The sequence below is a fragment of the Phascolarctos cinereus genome, unplaced genomic scaffold (genome assembly GCF_003287225.1).
Source record: "Phascolarctos cinereus isolate Bilbo 61053 unplaced genomic scaffold, phaCin_HiC Scaffold_4;HRSCAF=312, whole genome shotgun sequence".
NCBI classification, from domain to species: Eukaryota; Metazoa; Chordata; class Mammalia; order Diprotodontia; family Phascolarctidae; genus Phascolarctos; species Phascolarctos cinereus.
In genome coordinates this window covers 77,441,957-77,463,080 of record NW_027555847.1, presented here as the reverse complement: position 1 = coordinate 77,463,080, position 21,124 = coordinate 77,441,957, and the positions used below count along the sequence as shown (strand labels likewise).

General features: G+C 35.9%; 1 protein-coding gene across 1 annotated transcript in view; it reads right to left on the bottom strand.

Moving 5' to 3' along the window:
• PKD1L1 (polycystin 1 like 1, transient receptor potential channel interacting) overlaps positions 1-21,124 on the bottom strand; it is a 146,883-nt gene that overhangs the window by 78,413 nt on the left and 47,346 nt on the right. The window contains 9 exon segments of the mRNA XM_078151688.1: positions 800-1,012; positions 3,484-3,540; positions 7,112-7,307; positions 9,422-9,548; positions 12,994-13,114; positions 16,047-16,189; positions 17,135-17,212; positions 18,114-18,296; positions 19,235-19,297. Coding sequence (XP_078007814.1) covers positions 800-1,012; positions 3,484-3,540; positions 7,112-7,307; positions 9,422-9,548; positions 12,994-13,114; positions 16,047-16,189; positions 17,135-17,212; positions 18,114-18,296; positions 19,235-19,297 — 1,181 coding nt within the window.

Sequence of the window (21,124 nt, the reverse complement as noted above, 5' to 3'; positions counted from 1 at the left end):
AAAAACAATGAATGCCATATTTCATTATTTTGACATCCTGCCTCTGGCATATATTAATATTGTCTATGTGACCCTGTGCATGGCCCTTAAGCTCTCAATATTTTAGATCATTCTTTAAGACTCCAAGTTGCAGAATAGTTGCCAAACTGCATTGGCAGAGGGAGTTTCCTAAATCAATGAAAACATAGATCCATTCTAGTCCAGTCCAGGTGCTCAATATCCTTAGGGAATATGGCATTACTGAAACATTTTAGAATAATTCATCACACTTATTTTATAGGAAGCAGCCATCCTTCAGTTACACCATATATCAGAAAATCTTTTAAGAGTTTGAACCTGAGAAAGAATGGCATTAGGGAAATGGCCCTGCACTGGGAAGCAGGAGACCAGGGTTCAAGTGCCAGCTCTGCCACTTAAAAGACATAGAACCTTGTGGGAAATCACTTCATCTCTTGAAAACCAGACTTCTTACTTTTAAAAATGAGATCAAACTAGCTGACTTCCAAGTTCCCTAACCACTCTAAAATATTATAATTCTAGATAATCTACAGTGAACTACATACATATAGATGTACAAACATGAAGAAACAGAAAGATGCAAATAATCTGATATTCATTGAGAAAAATTCAATATATTGAGAACTACTATAAATTTATGGTGTGACTTTTACAATTACAATTACCCATAACAATGAAGGAAAACACACCAGAAATCAGTTCTACCTGTTTTCTGAAAAAGAAATAAACCTTCTAGAACAGAGAAGCATTTAATTTTTTCTGAGAAAAAAAAATGACTCACCAGTAGCAAATATACAATGCTTTTAATACCTTCTTCTCTGAAATGTTTTGCGTTCCTGGATTTTTCCTTTTCTTTCACCTCCATTACCCTTGATGCTAGAAAGACCAGCTTGGACATCAGCTCTTTATTCATCAGAAATTGGCCAGATAAGTTGTTGTGATCAATTAATTTTCTGACATATTTAATTATCAGAACTGCACTATCCGATGTTACCTTTACGAAATGAAAAAAAGAAGTGAGTAACATATTTCATCTCACCCTTTGAATGATCATTTTTATCACCTCCCACATCATCATTAGGAAATATGCATTAGTGAAATGAAAAATTACATAGGAAACTCTATCCATTATACTGACATTCAGGAGGTGTGTGATCTTGGGCACATAACTTCTCTGGACCTTGATTTCCTTATCAATAACAGAGAAGTGTTTGACTAAATAAGCTCTAAAACCTAAAATGCCCTTCCATCCTAAAACTGTCATTGTTTTCTTTTCTCTAGTTAATATAAGGAATTGATTGAGGTTCTAGCTTTTGATGGTAATTTTTGTTCAACATAAATGGGGCCCTGTAGTGGTCTCTAGGACTAAACTTCTTATTCATCTCCATCAGAAAATCCTAAGCATAAACTATATCTGAAAAATTTACATCAGAAAAGACTTTTAAAAGCCTACAGCTAGTAGAAAGATTGTTCCCCTTCTTGTCATATCAGGAAAAATGTTCAGGGGCAGCGAGGTGGCACAGTGGATAGAGCACCGGCCCTGAAGTCAGGAGGACCTGAGTGCAAATCCAGACTCAGACCAAACACTTGACACTTACTAGCTGTGTGACTCTGGGCAAGTCACTTAATCCCAACTGCCTAAGAGGAAAAAAAAGGAAAAATGTTCAGCTAAGAAAGAGTGGCCATATCCATTCATTCATTTGATAAGTATTTGGTAAATATCTATTACATTCAAAGTATGGTGTCAGCACTATAAGAGAAATAAAAATAGTTCAGGTTTGGTCCCTGATCTTGAGGGACTTTTAATCTTGCATTTCTCAAGGGGACTTAGTCCACGTAATAGCAGTTTTTAGGTAACTGAAGTTTATCCATGTTTAAACACCAAAATTTTTACCATAATTTTGTCTATTTTTATTGGTAATTTTTCCAAAATACACTCCCTTCCTTTCTGCCTCCTTTCCTACCTTCTTAAAGAAACTAAACAGTAAAACATCTTCACTTTTTCTTGATGATATGGGTCATAGTTATAAACATTCTCTCCTCTGTACTATACTACACAATATTCTTCTGTATCTATTTTTGAATTTTTCTGTCTCTTCCCCATCAGGCTTTCACACCATCAGTTCTCCTAGTTGTCACTGCATCTCTAAATGACACTCCTAGGCCATAAGCCCCAGCCCTACCAGTTTAACTGCTTATCTGCTGAAGTCTGGGAAACAGGATAATCAAAACTGTTAGCAAACTAATGTTAAGGAAGAGTCCCAAAGGCTCCGAGTGAGCACTTAATCTACTTTCAGTGAAGAGTCTCTCTAACTACTGAACTCAAGTGCTTCAAGCTAATTTTCTCTAATTTTTGGTCATAGGGCTATGGTCTGAGGCTTGAGTTTCCCACAAGTCTGACTTTCACATAACTTTCTACATTAAAAGAAAAATGTACCTAAAGCATTTTGCAAACTTTGTCATAAGAATGTTCGCCACAATCATGCAAACTATCTTTAAATGTAATCTCAAAATCATATCTCAAGAATTAGAAGCTTATTTTTAAAACCAGTTTTGATATGCAAGAAATAGATTTAAAACAAGAGCCACTTCTATCTCCCTAGGTAAACTACTGGAATCTCTAAATGGATAACAGTGCTTTAAAGATAAAAATGCAATTGTACTTCTCCTGTTAATAAAAACTAAGGAGTAATACTTATACCAAAATGAGACCGCATAGGGATACTGCATAAAATCATAGAATTAACAGCTGGATGGGATGTAAAAGATCATATAGTCCAGGGCTTCTTAATCTGAGTTCAATGAACTTTTAAAAAAAAAAAAAAAGAAACATTTTGATAACTCTATTTCAATACACTTGGGTTTTTTTGTGATCCTATCTATTTTATTCATTGAAAAGCATCATTCTGAGATGGATCATAAGGCTTCAGCAGACTGCCAAAGGGGTACATAACTAAAAAGATTTAGAACCCCTAAGACCAACTCACTCGATTTTTATAGATAATGAAATTCAGGTCCAAAGATGTTAAGCCACTTACCAATTGCCCTGAAGGTAATATAAGTATGGTCTCAAATTCTTTTCGTCTGACCCCACACCCAATACCCTTTTGACTATGCTGAATAGTGTCTAGTAGAGTTCTTAATGTCTCACCCCATCACATATTTTAAATCCATTTTTTCTCTAGGTTTTGAATTTACTTCCTACTGAATAAGACTCCTCACCAGTTATTTCAGAAATCGCTACATCATGAGATTACAGAACCACAAGATTTTAAAGTTGGAATGGAGTTAAGAGTTACTAAAAGAACCCCCATAAAAGCAGGTAAATCTTCTACTCTAACTTCCATTGTGTAGTACTTAGTATGGTTTATTCCTTATGAATATTTATTGACCTGAATAGGAGCTTTTAGAATTATGCAAAGAAGAAGGAAACTGAACCTTGAAATGAACTATATTGGGACTTACCTGCTTGGAGATACTTATTAGTTCATTCAGCATTAGAATAGAATCAGCCATTTCTTCCTGAGGCAAGAAAATCAGCCAAAAATAAAGGAAAATTAGGATAAACCAATGAAATGCATTTTATCTCCTCTTCATGAAAAATTATCAGGGAAAAACAGCTATTGCTTTTCAGATTAAAATGATAACTTTAGGTTAAACAGAACTATCAGAGATCCTTTTTATTTGAGACCATATTAATACTACACTTTGTCTCCTGGGCTGCCAAGGGGTGAGTGTGAGTGTGTGTGTGTGTGTGTGTGTGTGATTTTGAGTTTTGTTTCCTACATGTTTGTTAATTACATAAGTAGACAATAAGCTTCCTGAGGGCAGACATTATTTTCCTTGCTCATAGCAGGCACTAAATAAATGTTGAGTTAGTTTAACTGAAATTGTTTTTGTATCCCAAGCCCCTGATAGGACCTTACACACAGTAGGCATTCCCTAAATGTTTCTTGAATAAATATACAAAGTCTCATATATCAAGAGGACAAGGTCCTCCAAAATCTAGTAGCTGCATTTTGTTTAACATGTTCCCAGACAATGTAGATAAGTAGCAGAATTTCATAATACCATTTAACTCTATGCTAAAATTTTTCCAATCTTGAATATAAGACTGAATTTAATTCTTTTGCTGCTGAAGAAATTTCCAAAACACAACAAGGCTTTCATTTTAACATTCCAAGGAACCATGGACACAATAAGAGTTGTGAGAACTTTGAGTAATAAATGATCTGATAAAATATTCAAGCCGTGGAAAGAAGTACTTGTTGCATGTCTCTATAAGATTTTCCAGAGTAATTTGGCAAGTGAACCCCCTTCTCCTCTCATCTATAAAAGAAGGGAATTGTCCTCTTTAAGATCTTCCAAGGAAACTATCTTCTCACTCTAAATCTAAGATACTGTGATTACACAGCTAGTAAGCATCAGAGGCAAGTTTTGAACCCAAACCTATTCTCAAGGCTCCTCTTTCTAAGACCAAAAATATGTGATTGTCAGATAGCTGGTTGGTCCTAAGGGGGAACCAGCCATAGCTTTAAAGCAGTGGTCCCCAAATTTTTTTGATCATCTACCACATCATTAGTTTTTGATCATGTACTCCCAATATGTGTATATTTAGTTCTTCTAAAATTTTGTATATGTGCTACTACACTAAATAGGGTCATTATGCAATTGACACAAAAAATTAAAAGGATGAGATAAAAATAAAATAATATTTGATCCTTGAGACATAGATACTCAAGTTTATTGAGTAAGAGAGTGACACCATCAGCACTTCACTTTAGGACGATCATTTTGATAGCTGTGTCAAGGATAGATGGAGTAGAGAGACACACAAGGCAGGAAGATCAGATAGGCAAACATTGCAATAATTCTAGCAACAGGCAAAGAGGGACTGAACTGCAGTGGTAGCTGTGTGAATAGAGAGAAGGGGACACAAGGAAGAAATATTATTGAGGTAAAAATAACAAGATTTGGCAACAGATTAGATTCGGAGGGTGAGAGACAATGAGAAGTTGAGGATGACATTACAGTCACAAACATGAATTATTGGAAGCATGGAGAGAGTAATAAGGAAGGTGAAAGCAGGATGAGTTTGAGCAGAAAGATAATTCAGTGAAATTTCTGATGCAGATTTCACCCCATCTGTGGCTGCTCATCCTATACTGCTGATTTCCCACTCCAAAAGGGAAAGTGAATTGGGGGTGGGGGAGGCAGGGAGAAAAGGCAGTTCTCACCTGCCATTGCCCCAGTTACAGATCCTGTATTCTGAGGAGTATTTATGGAGGCCAGAGCGTGAAGACAATGTGTATGTTGAGGCAGAGGTGGTAACTTTTTGCTACATGATGACTGATTTAAGGTCCTGGGTCCCAGTCAGGTTATAACCACCTTGAGGGATCCATGCTGTGTCAGTCATGGCAGGCCAGCAGTTAGGGTATGGGGGGGGGGTGAAGAGGTTGAAGGGGGGTAATATTAAGCTATTATGTATTTTGGGAGTGGCATAATTTCATTAGAAATAAGTCTCCTATTGACTTTCACAGGAAGGGTTGGATCCACCTTCCTGCCCATTTGATTGGTTGATCACATACCTCTTAGAGTAAGGTCTCAGCCCCCTACTTTGGAAACCACTGATTTAGAGCACAATACTAATGAGCTCAGTCAAGCAGGTGAGTTGACCACAAACTACTATGGACATATGTACATACATATGTGTGTGTGTGGACATATATACTCATTCTGTTATAATTTATACCTGATGCTACCAAAATGACCACTTGATTGGAAGGAAAGCTGCTATCTTTCCCTTGCCCTCCACCTATTCCAACAAAACCCTAAAATTCTCACCAGACTGAATCATAATCAAGAAATCTCAATGAGAAACTAAAATAAGTGACCCCTTCCACCCCAGAAATGCACAAAAGTCAGCCACACTCAATAGGAAAGAAGGGTCTGCCTTTCTCTCCTCCAAGCAAAGACAGAGCCCTGGAGACCAAGGGCCTGTCTAGCCTGCAGGGTTCTGAGTCTAGGCCAGAAAGCCTCAGGGTAGGGACCTTTGAAACCCCAGGGAACAAGAGCAGATCTCAGCACTTTGACCAAAATAAGCCAAACCCAGAAGCTCTGAGGTCCCTAACACTGTTTGAGACGCCAGAAAATATCCCTGAAGATGCAGCACTCTAAACCTCAAAAATCTAAGAGACCTAGGAAATATAGAGAAATAGGAAGCGGTGAGGTTAAGAAGGAGAATAAGGAAGGGGAGAGAACAGCAACAAGGAAGACAAACCTCCTGATTCTGAAGGGAGCATTAAGGTAGGTAGGAGAGGGATGGAGAAAAACAAAGAACTAAAATCTAAGAGTGCTACTTAGAGTGGCTTAGATAATTGTGGAATGGCAGAAAAAATTATGATGCGAATGTAAGATCATATTATTGCACCATAGGAAATGACCAAATGGACAGTGTCAGAGGAAACTTGGAAGATCTCCATGAGCTGATGCAACATGAAGTGAGCAAGATCTATGAGAAGAATCTATACAAAGTTAACATTACAAAGAAAAACAACTTTTAAAGATTTCAGAACTCTGATCAAAGCAATGACCAACCATATCTCAAAAGACACGGCTGGAGCGCATTACCCATGTCCCAGCACAGGTGACTGACACAAGATGCAGAGGCACATTTTTTGATGTGGCCACTGGATAGACTCATTTTGCTTGATTCTTCTAGTTTGTTACAAGAGTTTGTTTGTTGGGTTTTTTTTTAATTTTTTTACTGGGTTAATAAAGCTAAGATTGGGGGATTAGCAACATTATACTCCCAAAAGAGGACCATTTTTAAAAAATGCACAGAAGAGAACAGAAGGAAGTTCAGAAGGAAACACAAATAAGCAGAATAGTTTTGAAAGTAACATGTCTTCTAATTTACCTTAAAAAATTCTAAGCAGTGTAAAATAGAGACTCATAGTTTCATAAATTTTCTTCTTTTGTGTTCTTCTATGTGTATAGAAATGCTCTTTTTTGGTGTTTAAGTTCATAATAAAAATAAAATTTAAAATAAAGGAAGAAAAGAACACACACACACATACACACACACACACACCTGATCCTGGGAAGATAAGTTGCACACTGAAGAAATCAATAAATTCCTCATTTGTGACTGTAGGCCAAAGGTGAAACTTTGTTCTTCTGTATAGAAATGGTTCAGAATTCTGGTTAGCATTATGATATAATTTCTAATTTCTCCAAAGTTCCCCATAAGTAGGAGGGTGGTTAGGTTTTTTAGACTTGAATTATACCTAAAGAAAAAAGTAAAAGTTTTCATGATGGTTACACAACATAATTTAACTGATATATCAACAAAAACAACATATTAGCTAAAAAAAAAAAAACAAATAATACTCTTCTCCCAGGTGGATTTTTAACACACAAATATTCACATATATAACTATATGCATACATATATACATGCATGTGTGTTTATGAACATACCTAAATGTATATAATGTATGTGTGTGTGTACAGCTAGATGGCACAATGTGTAGAATCCTGGACATGGAGTCAGGAAGAACTGACTTCAAAATCCAGTTCATACAATTACAAGTCATGTGACCCCAGGCAAGTCAAAACCTTAGTCTGCTTCAGTCTCTTCATCTATGAAATGGAAATAATAATTGTACCTATCTCCCAGTGTTGTTGTGAGGATACAATGATATATTTATAAAGTGTTTTTCAAATCTTAAAGTACAATATAAATGCTAGATATTATTAATGTTATAATTACTACATATAAATATCATGCGCATATATATATATATACATATATATTACATATAAAACTAAAGTAAGAAATGCTAAGCCAGGCAACGATAAGATACCCTATAAGCATATTCTAAAACATACTATAGAAGACCTGGGTTCAAGTCTTGGGTTCATAGTTCTATGACCACAGGCAAACCATTTAACCCTTGCAAGCCTCCATTTCCTCATCTATAAAATAGCAATCATCTTATGTTATGTTAGAGGTTACTTCAAAGAAATATTTTATAAACCATAAGCTACGTCATAAATAAAGATTTTAACATTGATATTATTATAACAAGGAGTAATAATAAAAATAACAGTAAGAACCTATGTTGTATATGGGAAACAGTAGCAGAGATAGAAAAAACTATAAAATGGGAATGAAAATACAGAGATTCTCTTGAAATCAAAACAAGCAGAAATAGAATCAACAAGACTTAGCAATTGATCAGATGTAGAGGTTGAGGGAAAAGGACAAGTCAAGGATGACTAAAAGGTTGTGAACCTGGGGAACTGGAAGGAGCATGGTGCCCTTGATAGAAATAGGAACATTAGAAAGAGGGGTGGGTGAGGGGTTAGTAGTGGTATATGTGTGTGTTGGAGGGTACAGATGAGTTTTGTTTTAGATACATTGAGTTTGAGGTTCTAACTCTTAATGAGAGACTCAAAATGACAAGAGTAATGAGCAAGTCAGCAAGCACCCAGAAGAGATTTAGGATATTAGAGATCAGCATTGATGAGGGAAAAGGCTCCTCCATCCTCACAGATCAGAATAATAGAGGAGAAAGTGGGCAATAATGTCAGTAGGGGAATGGTGAATTTGGAGGTACAGAGTGAGAGAGAAGAGGAAGCTCATTACAAATAGCCTCCATTTTCTCAGTAAGGTTAAGGAGGCAAACTCCTCTATTAGGAGGGAAATAGAGGATGGTTTTATAGGGAACAACATGAAAAGGGTTGGAATAGTTGCTCTGATGTGCATGATAGGATCAATCAGGTAATAACAGAATTTGTTTTGTATGTGTTGTATGCCCTACTAGATTATAGCTCCATGAGGGCAGGAATTAAATCTAATGTATATATGTATCTCCTCTATTTTCTCGCATGGTACCAACTAATTCTGTTTGGCCTGAAACGGCAGAATAAGGTACAGTAGGTAAAAGAGGCAAATTTAGATATAATATAAAAACTTCCTCATTATTAGAAGTAGCCCAAAGTGAAATGGGCTACTATGGGAGGTAGTGGTTTCCCCTTCACTTGAGGTCTACAAGCAAAGACTGGATGATGACTTGTCAGGGATGTTGTAGAAGGAATCTTTTCTCTTGTATCAGTGAGAATAGACGGCCTTCTAAGGTTCCTTCCAACTCTGAAATTCTGTGATATGTGAAACTGTATTATAAAGTATGAAATCCCTAGCAGAAACACATATTCCAATGATAGTATAAGCTATCCTAATCCTCCCAATTCTAACTGAGAACGTGATACCCAACTATTTCTTTCTCAAAAACCCTCATCCAGTTAGACTTCATCCCCATTGCCAACCTGATCCAAGTATGACCTCTCCAAAACATAAATGCTTTCTTAGAGCCTTTTCATTGTAAATGCTACTTACAGATCCTCTTCTGGCCTGTAATTCAAAGATGATATGTTCCTATGGAAACTTGGCAGTACTGTCACATTCACAGCACAGGGATGAGATTTAGAGCCATATCTGTTTGTGATCTCAGTAAAGACAGTTACTACAACAGAAGACAAAAGAGAAATATGAATGCGTACATATGGAATGCATCAAAAGCCTCCTGTTATCCCAAGATTCAATGTAGGCTTACTGTCTCGACATTTCAGATATTAATAGTCAATTAGTGGCAGGTGAAGACAAGTTTTATCCTTGAAAATCTCAGTGTGAAATGAAATGGCAAACTATCTTACCTCCCAAGTCAGAAATATAAGAGACAGATTTTAAACTTTATACATAATAGTTACCAATAAATCAAAAACCTATTTACTGAATGCCTCGTAGATATATAGAGAGCACTTTGTGAGGCACTGGAGGGACAGAAAGAAGATATGATAATGCTGCTACCATATCAAGGAGCTGACTGTGTCATTTACAGGTACACACACACACACACACACACACACACACATTAAAACAAATGGTACAGGGAGAGAGTCCTGGATTTGGATCTGAATTTTAATCCTGGCTCTGCTTGAGTGATCTCAGTCAAGTCACTTCATTTCTGTAGGCCTTAGTTGCCTCATCTGGAAAATGAGATGACTGCACTAAATCTAAATCAATGATAGTTCCTAATTCTATAATGTTCTATGATTCATATAACGCTTTCTTTGCAACTATCCTAGAAAGTAGATGGTACAAGTATTATTTGCATTTTACACATAAGAAAACTAAGGATTCAGCAGGGTGATTTGCTCGAGGTAACTCAGCTAGCAAGTGGCAGACATCATGCTCAAACTCATGTCTCTTGACTACTAATCCAGGCTTTTCCACCATGCCACACGGAGCCAAGGTAATGTACAATTAATCCCAATTGACAGTAAGTACTGCAGAAGTTCAGAAGAGGAGAAATCACTGTAGGCTTGCATTGTTGGGAAAGAAGCAGAACTATCTATTTCACAACCAAACTATGGTGAAAATTCTCCCATTGCTCACTCATTTTGAGTTCAAAGGTCTCAAATATTCACAGGCAATGACAACATTGGCATCTTAAGTTATAAGTCAAATAATTCACTGTGCATTTAGTTGAGAAACATTATTGAATTTTGTGGTTTTTATATCTCTGATTCCTAGATTTATTTTCTATAGGAAAAGGAAATAGTGAACTCTTTTCTTTCTCCCTGAACACACCCAAAGAACCAGTGAACTACATGGCTCTCATATTTGTGACTCTTCCTTGATCTACATGCTGGAGATATAGTCATGGACTGAAGCTATAATGTCCTGATAAGCCCCACTGCTGTAAGGAAAGTTCTCCTCTCCTGTGAGGCCAAATTGAACTCTGTCCTATTTCTAGAGTTCAGCCACATAGCTAACAATATCCTGAGAGGGTGGGAAGGAATCTACTTCAGTCTGGAGCACTCTGCAATGAGTATGCTCTCTTTAGAAAATTAAAGGGAAAGACAGAGGAGAAGGAAGAGGAGGAGGAGGAGGAAGGGAAGAGGAAAAGGAGAAGGAAGGGAGGAAGAAAAGAAGGAGGAGGAGATGAGGAAAAAGAGGAAGGGAAGAAGGGACAGGGAGAAAGAGCTAGTTTGGGGACAATTTTAGAGTTGAAGTAAGATTTAGAGAGTTTAAAATGACTCTGGAAACTTCAGACTAAAGTGGCCTATCCTATCTTCCTCAGACATAAACTGACTTCTCATAATCCTACTAGTTTCCTGTCTCTTTAAACATCAAAATTCTGAAGACAGGACAGGCACCAGGCACTGGAACCAAATGGGATTGACTTTGGGGCATCAGATTCACCTAAACTTAAGCATCATGACACTCAACTAGTGATTTAATCCATCAATCAGTCAATCAAAAAACAAGCATTTATTAAACCTGTGCTATGTTCAAAATTCTGTGCCAAAAGAGATATAAGAAGAAATAGAATATCGTCCCTGTATTCATGGAACTTACACTCTAATAGATGGCTATATCACATAAACAAAGAACTATAACAAAATTAAAGTTGGCAAGTAGGTACAATATCTTCAAAATAAGAGCTATGTAAATTCAAAGGGGGAAGAACTTTTTTTTCTTTGGGGTGACAGGAAATAGAGATAATAATAAATAGCATTTAAACCTCATAATAACCCTGTGACTCAGATGCTATTATATCCTTAGTTTTATAGATGAGATAACTGAGGCTGGGAGAGGCATCTAGGTGGCACAATGGACTTATAGTCAGAAATATTTGCAAACCTTAAAACTATATAATAAATAAATAATAAACCTTAAAGTTATATAGCAAAGAAATTATAAATAAATATTAAAACTTACAATTATATAAATATTATTATTATTACTGTTATTATTGTAGCTATTTTGGGTTGCTAGTTAAGTCACTTGCCAGGGGTTGCACTAATAGTGAGGCAAAATTCAAATGCAGGTTTTTGTGATTCCAAGACCAAAACTATCCACTGAGCTACAAAGCTGTCCCAAGCAGGTAGACTTTGAGCTGAGCCCTCAAAGGATGGGTAGAATTTCAACATACAGGTTTTGGAAGTAGAGATCTGGCAAGCTTATAAAGAAAAACCATCAAAGAAATAGAGAAGAAAAATGAGTCCAAGTTTCCAAAAATATTAGAGAGTAAGCAAATGAAATCCATAAGAGTAAATGAGATTACTAAGGGTAAGGGGAGAGAAAAGAGAAGAGATGTCAGAGCACCTATCAGAGGGATGAGGGAACTAGGAAAGTATGTCATAGAAGCCAAGGGTCTGGACATTATTTAGAAGGAGGTGATCAATAGTGTGGAATCCTGATGAAAGCAAGAACTGAGAATTATTATTGGATTTGGTGAGATGACAGTGATTGGAGGCCTTTGAGAGTGTATTTTCACATAAATTGTAGGGACAGAGAACAGATGGAAAAAATGTTTAGGAGTAAGTGAAGGCAGTTAGCATAGGGATTTGTAACACATTTTCCCTCATCACTGTTTTTTCTGAAGCCCTTTTCAGCACTAAGTTTATCCCTATTTCTCTTTTTGACCAGAGGAACACATGTGGCTCAAGTCATGCATGACAAATACCTCATATTCACCTTAACTCATTTATCTAACACTTGGCACAGTGCTTGGCACATACTAAGCACTCAATAAATGCTTTGTTCTATCATCTATTTATTGTTTCATAAATAATTAAAATATTTGGCCTCATTTTTATTTACTTTTCCAAAAGGTATCATTTTGCTGTTTTTCTTCCATACTATTCATGACTTAAGAACCAATGATGCTTTTTAAAAAATATCCCAAATTTTCATTCTTCTCAGAAAAAATTATCTACCCAAAGCCCTAAGACATTATACTTATCATGAAGAATTTCCTCCCACTCAATAAATCAACCTGTTAATGTTATTACTCAAAATCTTCTTTCTGACACATAAACACTTATTTAAAAGCTATGTGGAAAGGTTATGAACTAAGACATGATCACAGCTAACAAACCAAATACAATAGTGAGACTTACCTTTATATTTGTCCACAGTTTCACCAGCTGGCAAAGTAAAGTAATACTGTATATCTCTCCCTCTATATAAAGGTATTTTGGAGGATTTTCCTATTTGGTAACTGAATTCATAGTGGTAGTCCTATATTCAGTTACATAGGAAAGAAAATAAAAGCATCAGCAAACCATGAAACTGTACAATAACCAGTTCCTCATATTCCAATAAAGTAAGTTTTTACATAAGAGAAAGTCAGCATAATGTAGATAAGGGAACACCTAACCAGGAATCTGAAGTCGTGGATGTGAATTCCCCTTCAAATACTTAGTAAATTAGCCAATAAGCACTTATTAATCCCCCACTACGTGCTAGGAACTGTGGCAAAAATAGTCTCTGTTTTCAAGGAGTTAGAAGTCCAATGGGGAAGACAAGATGCAAACAATTATGTATAAACAAGATATTTAGAGGATGAATTGGAGATAACCCACTGAGGGAATGCAGTAGCATTAAGGGTGATAGAGAGAGGCTTCTTGCAGAAGGTGAGGTTTTAGGTGGGGCATGAAGGAAGCCAGGGAATCCAAGGTGCAGGGATAAGGAGAGAAATCATTCTAGTGAAAAGCATTCAGTGAAAATGTAGAACTGGGAGATGGAGTGTCTTCAGGTGTTCAGTATCACTGGATTGTACAGTACATCAGGGATAAAGTGTGAGAAGATTAGAAAGGTTTATGAAAAGGTTAGAACATCAAACAGAGGATATAAACAAATATAGATATATATAGATAAATATAAATTTAATCCTAAAAGTGATAGGGAACAACTGGGGTTTATTGACTAGGGGGATGACACTGCACTCTAAACGTGCACCTTAGGAAGATTAACTTGACAGCTAAATGGAGAGCAATTAGAGTGGGCAAAGACTTGAAACAGGGAGACCAACCAGCAGACTATGATGATAGTCCAGGCAAGAGGTGATAAGGGCCTGTGCCAGGTTGGTGGCAGCTTTGTGATTATGGCAAAGATACTACCCTTTCACTTTCCTCATATTTAGAGTGGAGATAATATTTGTACTACAGTGTTCTTTTTTTTTTTTTTTTGGCTAGGCAATGAGGTTAAGTGACTAGCCAGGGTCACACAGCTAGTAAGAGTTATGTGTCTGAGGCCAGATTTGAACACAGGTCATTCTGAATCCAGGGCCAGTACTCTAGCCACCTAGCTGCCCCCATACTACAGTGTTCTTGTGAGTAAAGTCCTCTACAAACAAAGTGCTATAGAAATGTGAATGAATTTTAAGTGAAATAAGATTTTAAAAATACACTGGAATCTCATTATATTTAGTGATTGGATTATAAAATGTTTGAGTGAAAAGGGACATTAGGGACATTAGAAAAAGGACATCATTAGGGACACAAGGGGTTCTTAATACTTTTTGTATCGTGGATTGCTTTGACAGTGTGGTGAAGCCCATGAACCCTACCTCAGAATAATGTCTGTGGATACATAAAATACATATCATTTCAAAGGAAACAAGTTATATTAAAATGTAGTTTCCAATTCTTTTTTTAAAAACAGTTCACGGATGCTAAGTTAAGAACCTCTGATTAGTCTGACCCCTTTATTATTTGGAATTTATCTTCTACAATCTCTTTCTGCTTTTACTATCACAATCCTAGTTCAGGGTCTCATCATACCTTACCTAATAGGGCATATTTCCCTCCTCATAAGCTTGTTGTATAATTTCTGTTATAAAAAGGAGAATCACAAATATATAACAAAAAATGAATAAATACATATAAATTATTTAAGTACTTAAGGCCACTTTCCTGGACTACATTATTTCTAGGTTTTTCCTAAGACCTTCACTCACAGGAAAATGATAAACCTGCCAGAGTGGTAAACCTAAATGAGTAGATTCAAAGTCAACTTCCCTCATACCAAGCTTCTGTGTCTATTATTTTACAGCAGCCTACATTTTTGTCCATCAGTTAAAGAAAGTATTCTTGTTTTGCCCTTACTTATGAGGGAGCAGAAGACTTTGGTCTCATAGGGCTGTTATTTTTATATCATTTTACATTCTGAGTTTGTTTTATGTATTATATTCAAGTGGCTTACAGTTGGTAGATCTCAGACCTGTTAGGCTCACACAGGAAGCAATATAATGGATTATAACTGTAACCATAGCCTTTGGATCTGATTGACTCTAGAGCTGCATCTGGCTGCTTTGAAGAAATTCAGACAAATGTGAGATACAGTTTCCCACAAATCTGAAATCTGCAAGAGTCTGCTTGTAATGTTCATGCTTAAAGTCTTCTCTCAGAAAACTTTCCAGATGAAGAATCTTCTTGAAGATTCATGCACTGGGGTGGGGGGGGAGGCTATTTCTTGGGGAGTAGAGATTATGTTAACCACCAAAAACTGTGACTCATGGCCAGGTGAGTGTGATTTCAGCACCTGGACAGCATTCAGTGGTTCTGTGACGAGCACAACTCCCTGATCACTTTCAATTATAGACACTGAGAATTTACCTGTAGTATAGTAGCAAAAATGCTAGACTGGGAGTTAGGAGAAATGAATTCTAGGCCTAGACCTGCCCCTAACAGCTGTATAATTTTGGGCTAGTCACTCATTGTGCCTCTCTTTTCCTGCCATTTGAGGAGATTGGTAATGGCTATGATCTTTTCCAGCGTTAATACTCAAGGATTTTATGAATACCTATCTACTATACTGATTACCATTTTAAAGAGGAGAGTCGTCTTTGTAATGGCTTTAAAAGCCTTCAAAATGTTCAAATTAGTCTTAAAAACCAAAATTGAAACCATAAACTGCAATTCGTTTCATAGAAGGGTGGCTATGATAGCCTTGCTCTTGTCTATGGGTTTTTATTCCTAGGCAATACATACATCTTTCAGCCATTATCACTCTTTTCAGTAGCACATCATAAACTTGATAAGTAATTATTCTATCGAGTTATCAAATGTGGATGTATGATTTAAAACACCAGACAACAACTGTTGCCTGACATGTCTTTGGGACCTACTTTGGCTACACAAGTAGCATTAAAGGACTGTGAAATGCTTACGGCTTTTCCAGACATGCAGAAAACACTGAAGACTGTATATGCCTCATAACCGTATATGGGCTGCACTTGGCATGCCATCTCCTTTGGAACTTCATTGACAGTAAAATATAATTGTGCTTTGCCTAATGGGCTGTGGCTTGATTCTGCAGAGAAAAATAAGAGCCAATCGAAACATATACATAACACCTAGACTTATCTTGACAGACATAATGGGTAAAAGAAGTCTGAGAAGAGAATCAAAACCTGATTCAACAAAGGATCTTGTTGAAACAGATGCCAAATGCTGAATGTATTATTAATGGCATCTTATCCAAAAAAGTACAGGATTAAAACCTTTTGCTCAAATGGAGTAGTGAAAAGAATGGGAGAGAGAATTAACAAAGATCAGAACTAAAATGGCATAAGGCAAGAAAACTCAGTGTCTTTGGAGAGAATTAAGTTGTCCACGTTTAGGAAAAGTTTACACTTGGATCCCTCCTTCCAAGACCATATAATATTCTCAGTCAGGTGGTCAATCAGTGCTACTCCCAATCAACTCCCTAGCTATTTACCATGGAAAAAAAGAATTCTCAACAAGTATCAGAATATGGTTGAGTAGGAAGAATACAAAACTGGAAGTAAGATCAGCTGGGTTCTGCTTCATTCACCTTTCACTTACACACAGAGGAAAAATGTGCACAGAGACATGGAAGCAAGTAATGAAATTACAAGTTCAGGGAATAGTAAGTAGGCTAGTTTCATCAGAATATAGAGTGTGTGAATGGCAGTAATAAAGGCTGGAGTCAGACTGAGAAGGACATTAATGCAATGGTAAGGAGTTTGTGTTTTTACCTAGAGATAAAAAGGAGCCGCTGAAATTCTTGAGCATGGTAATGGCATGCTCATACCTGTGTTTCAGGAACACTATTCCAGCAACTTTGTGGAGATTGTTAATGGAGACACCTATTAGGAGGTCTAACACAATATACCGTAACAATAATTCACAAATAACTAGTTGACTATAATGTCTAGGAAAGTGAATTAAGAAGACCACCAAAGTTTTCATTATTCCTAAAAAATAAAAATGTTTATTTGAAAGCATCACCTACCTATAGAAGCTTGTATCACATATGTCTCTCCACCTCTCAGGAAAAATGGTTTAAATGTAACAGTTTTTGATGTGACACCTAACAGAAAAGAGACTAGTTACCAGATGAAATCATTTCTTAGGCCAGATGACATCTACAAGTAAGCTGGCCACATTTCTATAGTTCTGAGATACTAAGCAGAGTTTTCATGGATTGTTTCTACATCTAACTTTACTCACATACCCAAATTTTAAAAGCACAGATATACCACAGGCCATTGGGAAAATGCCTTTGTGCAAATACTTTTACCACTTAACAAAATACTTTCTGATTTTGTAGGAGATGAAGGAGCAAGCATCACCTTAAATTTCTTAAAGTATTTCACCTACATCTCTACTTTTAAGTTATCTTACTCCACCTCCTCATATCATAGCTATTTGTAAACAGTATCTTTATCTTTCCCATACCACTTTGTGTGTTGTATTACCCCACTGAAATGTAAGCTCCTTGAGGGCAGAGACTGTCTTTCTACATGCATTTGAATTCCTTGCACTTATCAAAGTGGTTGGCATATAGTAAGCAATTGACAAATGCTAGTTGACTGACTAGCCTATTTTTTTCTCATTTAATAGACAAGTTTTTTTGAAAGTAAGGTCTGTGTGTCATATCTATCTTTTGATATCCAAAATAAAACACATTGTTAGCTTAATAAAAATTTGTTGGGAAATAATAAGAGCCAGAATGGCATAGAGATGCTCTAACTCCAAGTCTAGTGCTTTCTCCATTACATCATCATGCTTCTTCCCACTATACTCAGAAAGGAAAGGGATACAATCACATGGAAAAGATCTGAATGATAAAACTATATGACTACTTTTTAAAAGTACATTGAAATCAAGTACTTGTCTATTAAACCAAAGACTCTGGAAGAAAATTAGTAAATGAGATCTAAGCCTTGTTCAAATTGTGCCAAGCATGCAGGTGAGTAGAAAATACATACCTGAGGATGTGTAGCTTTGAAAAACAGCTCTACTAATTAATGATTTGGACCAATCCACCATAAGCAATGGTGCAGAATTTTCAGTGGAGTAGGATAAATCAATTAGATTGTAACCGTCATCATTGTCAGACATAATATCTGTTTCTTCATCTTCCCTTGGTTCTGTAATACTGATACTCCCCTCTAGGGAAACAAACCAAGCCAATGGGTGATAAAGAAAAAAAAGTATAACAATTCTCTTAAATAATCCTGAGAGACTAAAAAATAATATTTCCAAAAACTTCCTGCTCCCCTTTCTAAAAATGCTATATAGTATATGAAGTGTATCTGGTAAATATGGGAGGATTTACATGAACTGAAATAGAGTGAAGATATCGGAGGCAGGAGAACAACATACATAACAACAATAATAATATAAATGAAAGCAGCACTTAAAAACAACTTAACTTAGATTTAGTGCAATGGCCCATCTTAATTCCTGGACACAAATTTATGAAACACACTTCCCTCCTTTCAATAGAGATGTGAGATGAATGATGAGGATGGAACATGTGTGTAGAATTTTACATATATAGTCAGATGTGACGATTGTATTTGTTTTTGCTTCACTGCTTTTCTTTGTTACAGGAGAGATTTCAATGTAGGAAAGAGATATATCAGAAATGACTATGGTGTATAAATCAAAAGACATCAATAAAACTAAAATAATGTCTTTAAAATTTTATCACAATCCAAGAATTTGCTTTTTTGAGATTACATTTTTGTCATCTGGATTTCAATAATACAACTGCATAGGCCAATAGCACTAATTTTTTTAAAAGTTTGAAAAATGACTTATTGAATAAAGACACTAGTTATAATTGATTCAAGAAGAAATAGTGAATGGTGCCCCTATTGGTGATTAATGTTAATTGTAAATGGAGAATAGAAAAGTATATTGATTCTTTTCATGAAAAATAGAGACACCTGGAACACATGGTATAAAACTTGAAGAATCAGATCAAGTGCCATAAAACCGAAAGAAAGATCAGTGAAGATGTCTGAGAAAATGTTCCAGTCTATCAGACCAATGACAAAATTTATTTCATTAAAATGTGTTCATAGTCACAGGATATATTAACCTGGTTGTCTTCCTCTTGATGGTTCTATTGCCTCCTTGATATTGCTATAATAAGCTTCAAAATCTATGGAAAGAATAAAAAGATCATTAGAAACACAGCTTTGGGTAGTGTTGCATGCATTTAAATCAAAATCCTCCCAAATTCAGTTTAGAATGAATGTTAAAATTTAGCAAAATCTCTGGCATTAACTACAATTCTCTTTAACTGGCATGTCTCTATTTATAATGATTTATTTTCATAATGATACCCCTGAGGCATATAAAGATCCCAAAGTGCTCCTGAATTATCAAAGAAAAAAACGAATGTTGAGAAAGAGCACTAGCCTTGACGAATGAAGGATATTACGCTATCTCAGAACTGGAATAAACTTTATAGGCAATCTAATCCAACTTGAAGCATGTTTTAGGCTAAGAAAATTTGTGTCTGAATCCTGAGGGAAAGGGATACAGCGAATGCAAAACAAGAAAAAAATGTGAACCATTCAAAACATGGCTCTTATCATAATAATTATAACTCCAATATAAGGTTGAAAGGGAACACCAAAAAAAGCTTCCATCTCTATAATTTCAACAAATTGGTTCCTTTATGTGAAATATTCATACATAATCCAAAATTATAATCTCAATTTGGTTGCAATATAATCTGATATATAATGACTATCATCTGAAATATCTTCTTTGATGGCTGTAGAATCCCTTCACCAGTGCATATTACAATTCATCCGTGCCTTAACATCCTCATTCTTGATTATATCCTCCCATAAATTCTTCATTAAGGATATACTCAAAATAACACAGGATTCTAGGTACTTAAACTTTTTTGGATACCAATATAGCATTTAGGATGTTCAACTCTTACTCTCATTAAATGACCAAAAAGACCCCTTTCAAGAGTGTACATTTCTACTATTTTTTTTGTCCTAGCTTGCAAGTCACCCCCTTGGCTGGCTCCAAGTCAACTTTCATTTCAAGAATAAAGCTCTACCTTCAACAGACTTTTGGTTGACTTCTCCAGGGTCAATCAAGGTACTAAGTTCTCACTATTCTAGTGGATTGCTTTCCCTGATATGCTCTGAAATCTATCATCCCCTAAATACCTGTCTGCTGAGGAGATTAAGCCTACCTATTTCCCAGATTTCTCTGAGGACTTTACTTGCCCTGTGCTTCTGCTTTAATTCATCTCCCTACTTTGTCCCAGAGAACTCCAGGGCCTTGGTCCCCTTCCTCTCAATCTCCCAGTGGGATATGGACCCTATGAAGCTACACGGAGAGAAACATGGGGTAAATGAGTCAAATGGTGGCCTAAAATATATGTGTGTGTGTGTGTGTGTATGTATACATGTATATATGTGTATATATACATACATATATACCATATGTATACATATATGTATGTATATATGGAAATGTTTTCACATGAAATAGAAAGAGAAAGAAGGCCTTATTAGATCTAGTTTATTTTTTTAATTTAATCATGCTTTTCTTTCATCCACTTTAACAATTAGTATGTAAATCCATTTTATTTCATTTAAAATCTGTCTAAAGTTTCATAGCAACAAATTTTGGCTCTTAGTGACAAACTGTGATTTATGAACTGATAGATTCTTCATATTTAATCTGCTTAGACAGCAAGGATTAGAAAGTCAGTAAACCAAAAACTAAATGAGTGTCATTAGTAAACTATTCCTTGAATCTACTATATTTAAGCATAGGATAATATTTTTGTAATTTAAAAGCCGTTAACCTAACTTGAGGAGCTCTATGATATAGTGACAGAATAGAAAGTAAAAAAAAAAATTCCAAATAGCATTCATAAATGCTACTCCCTAGTCTCTTAGTTGACTAGAAACAAATATAAAAGGCGTGATGTATTTGCCATTGCTATTATTTT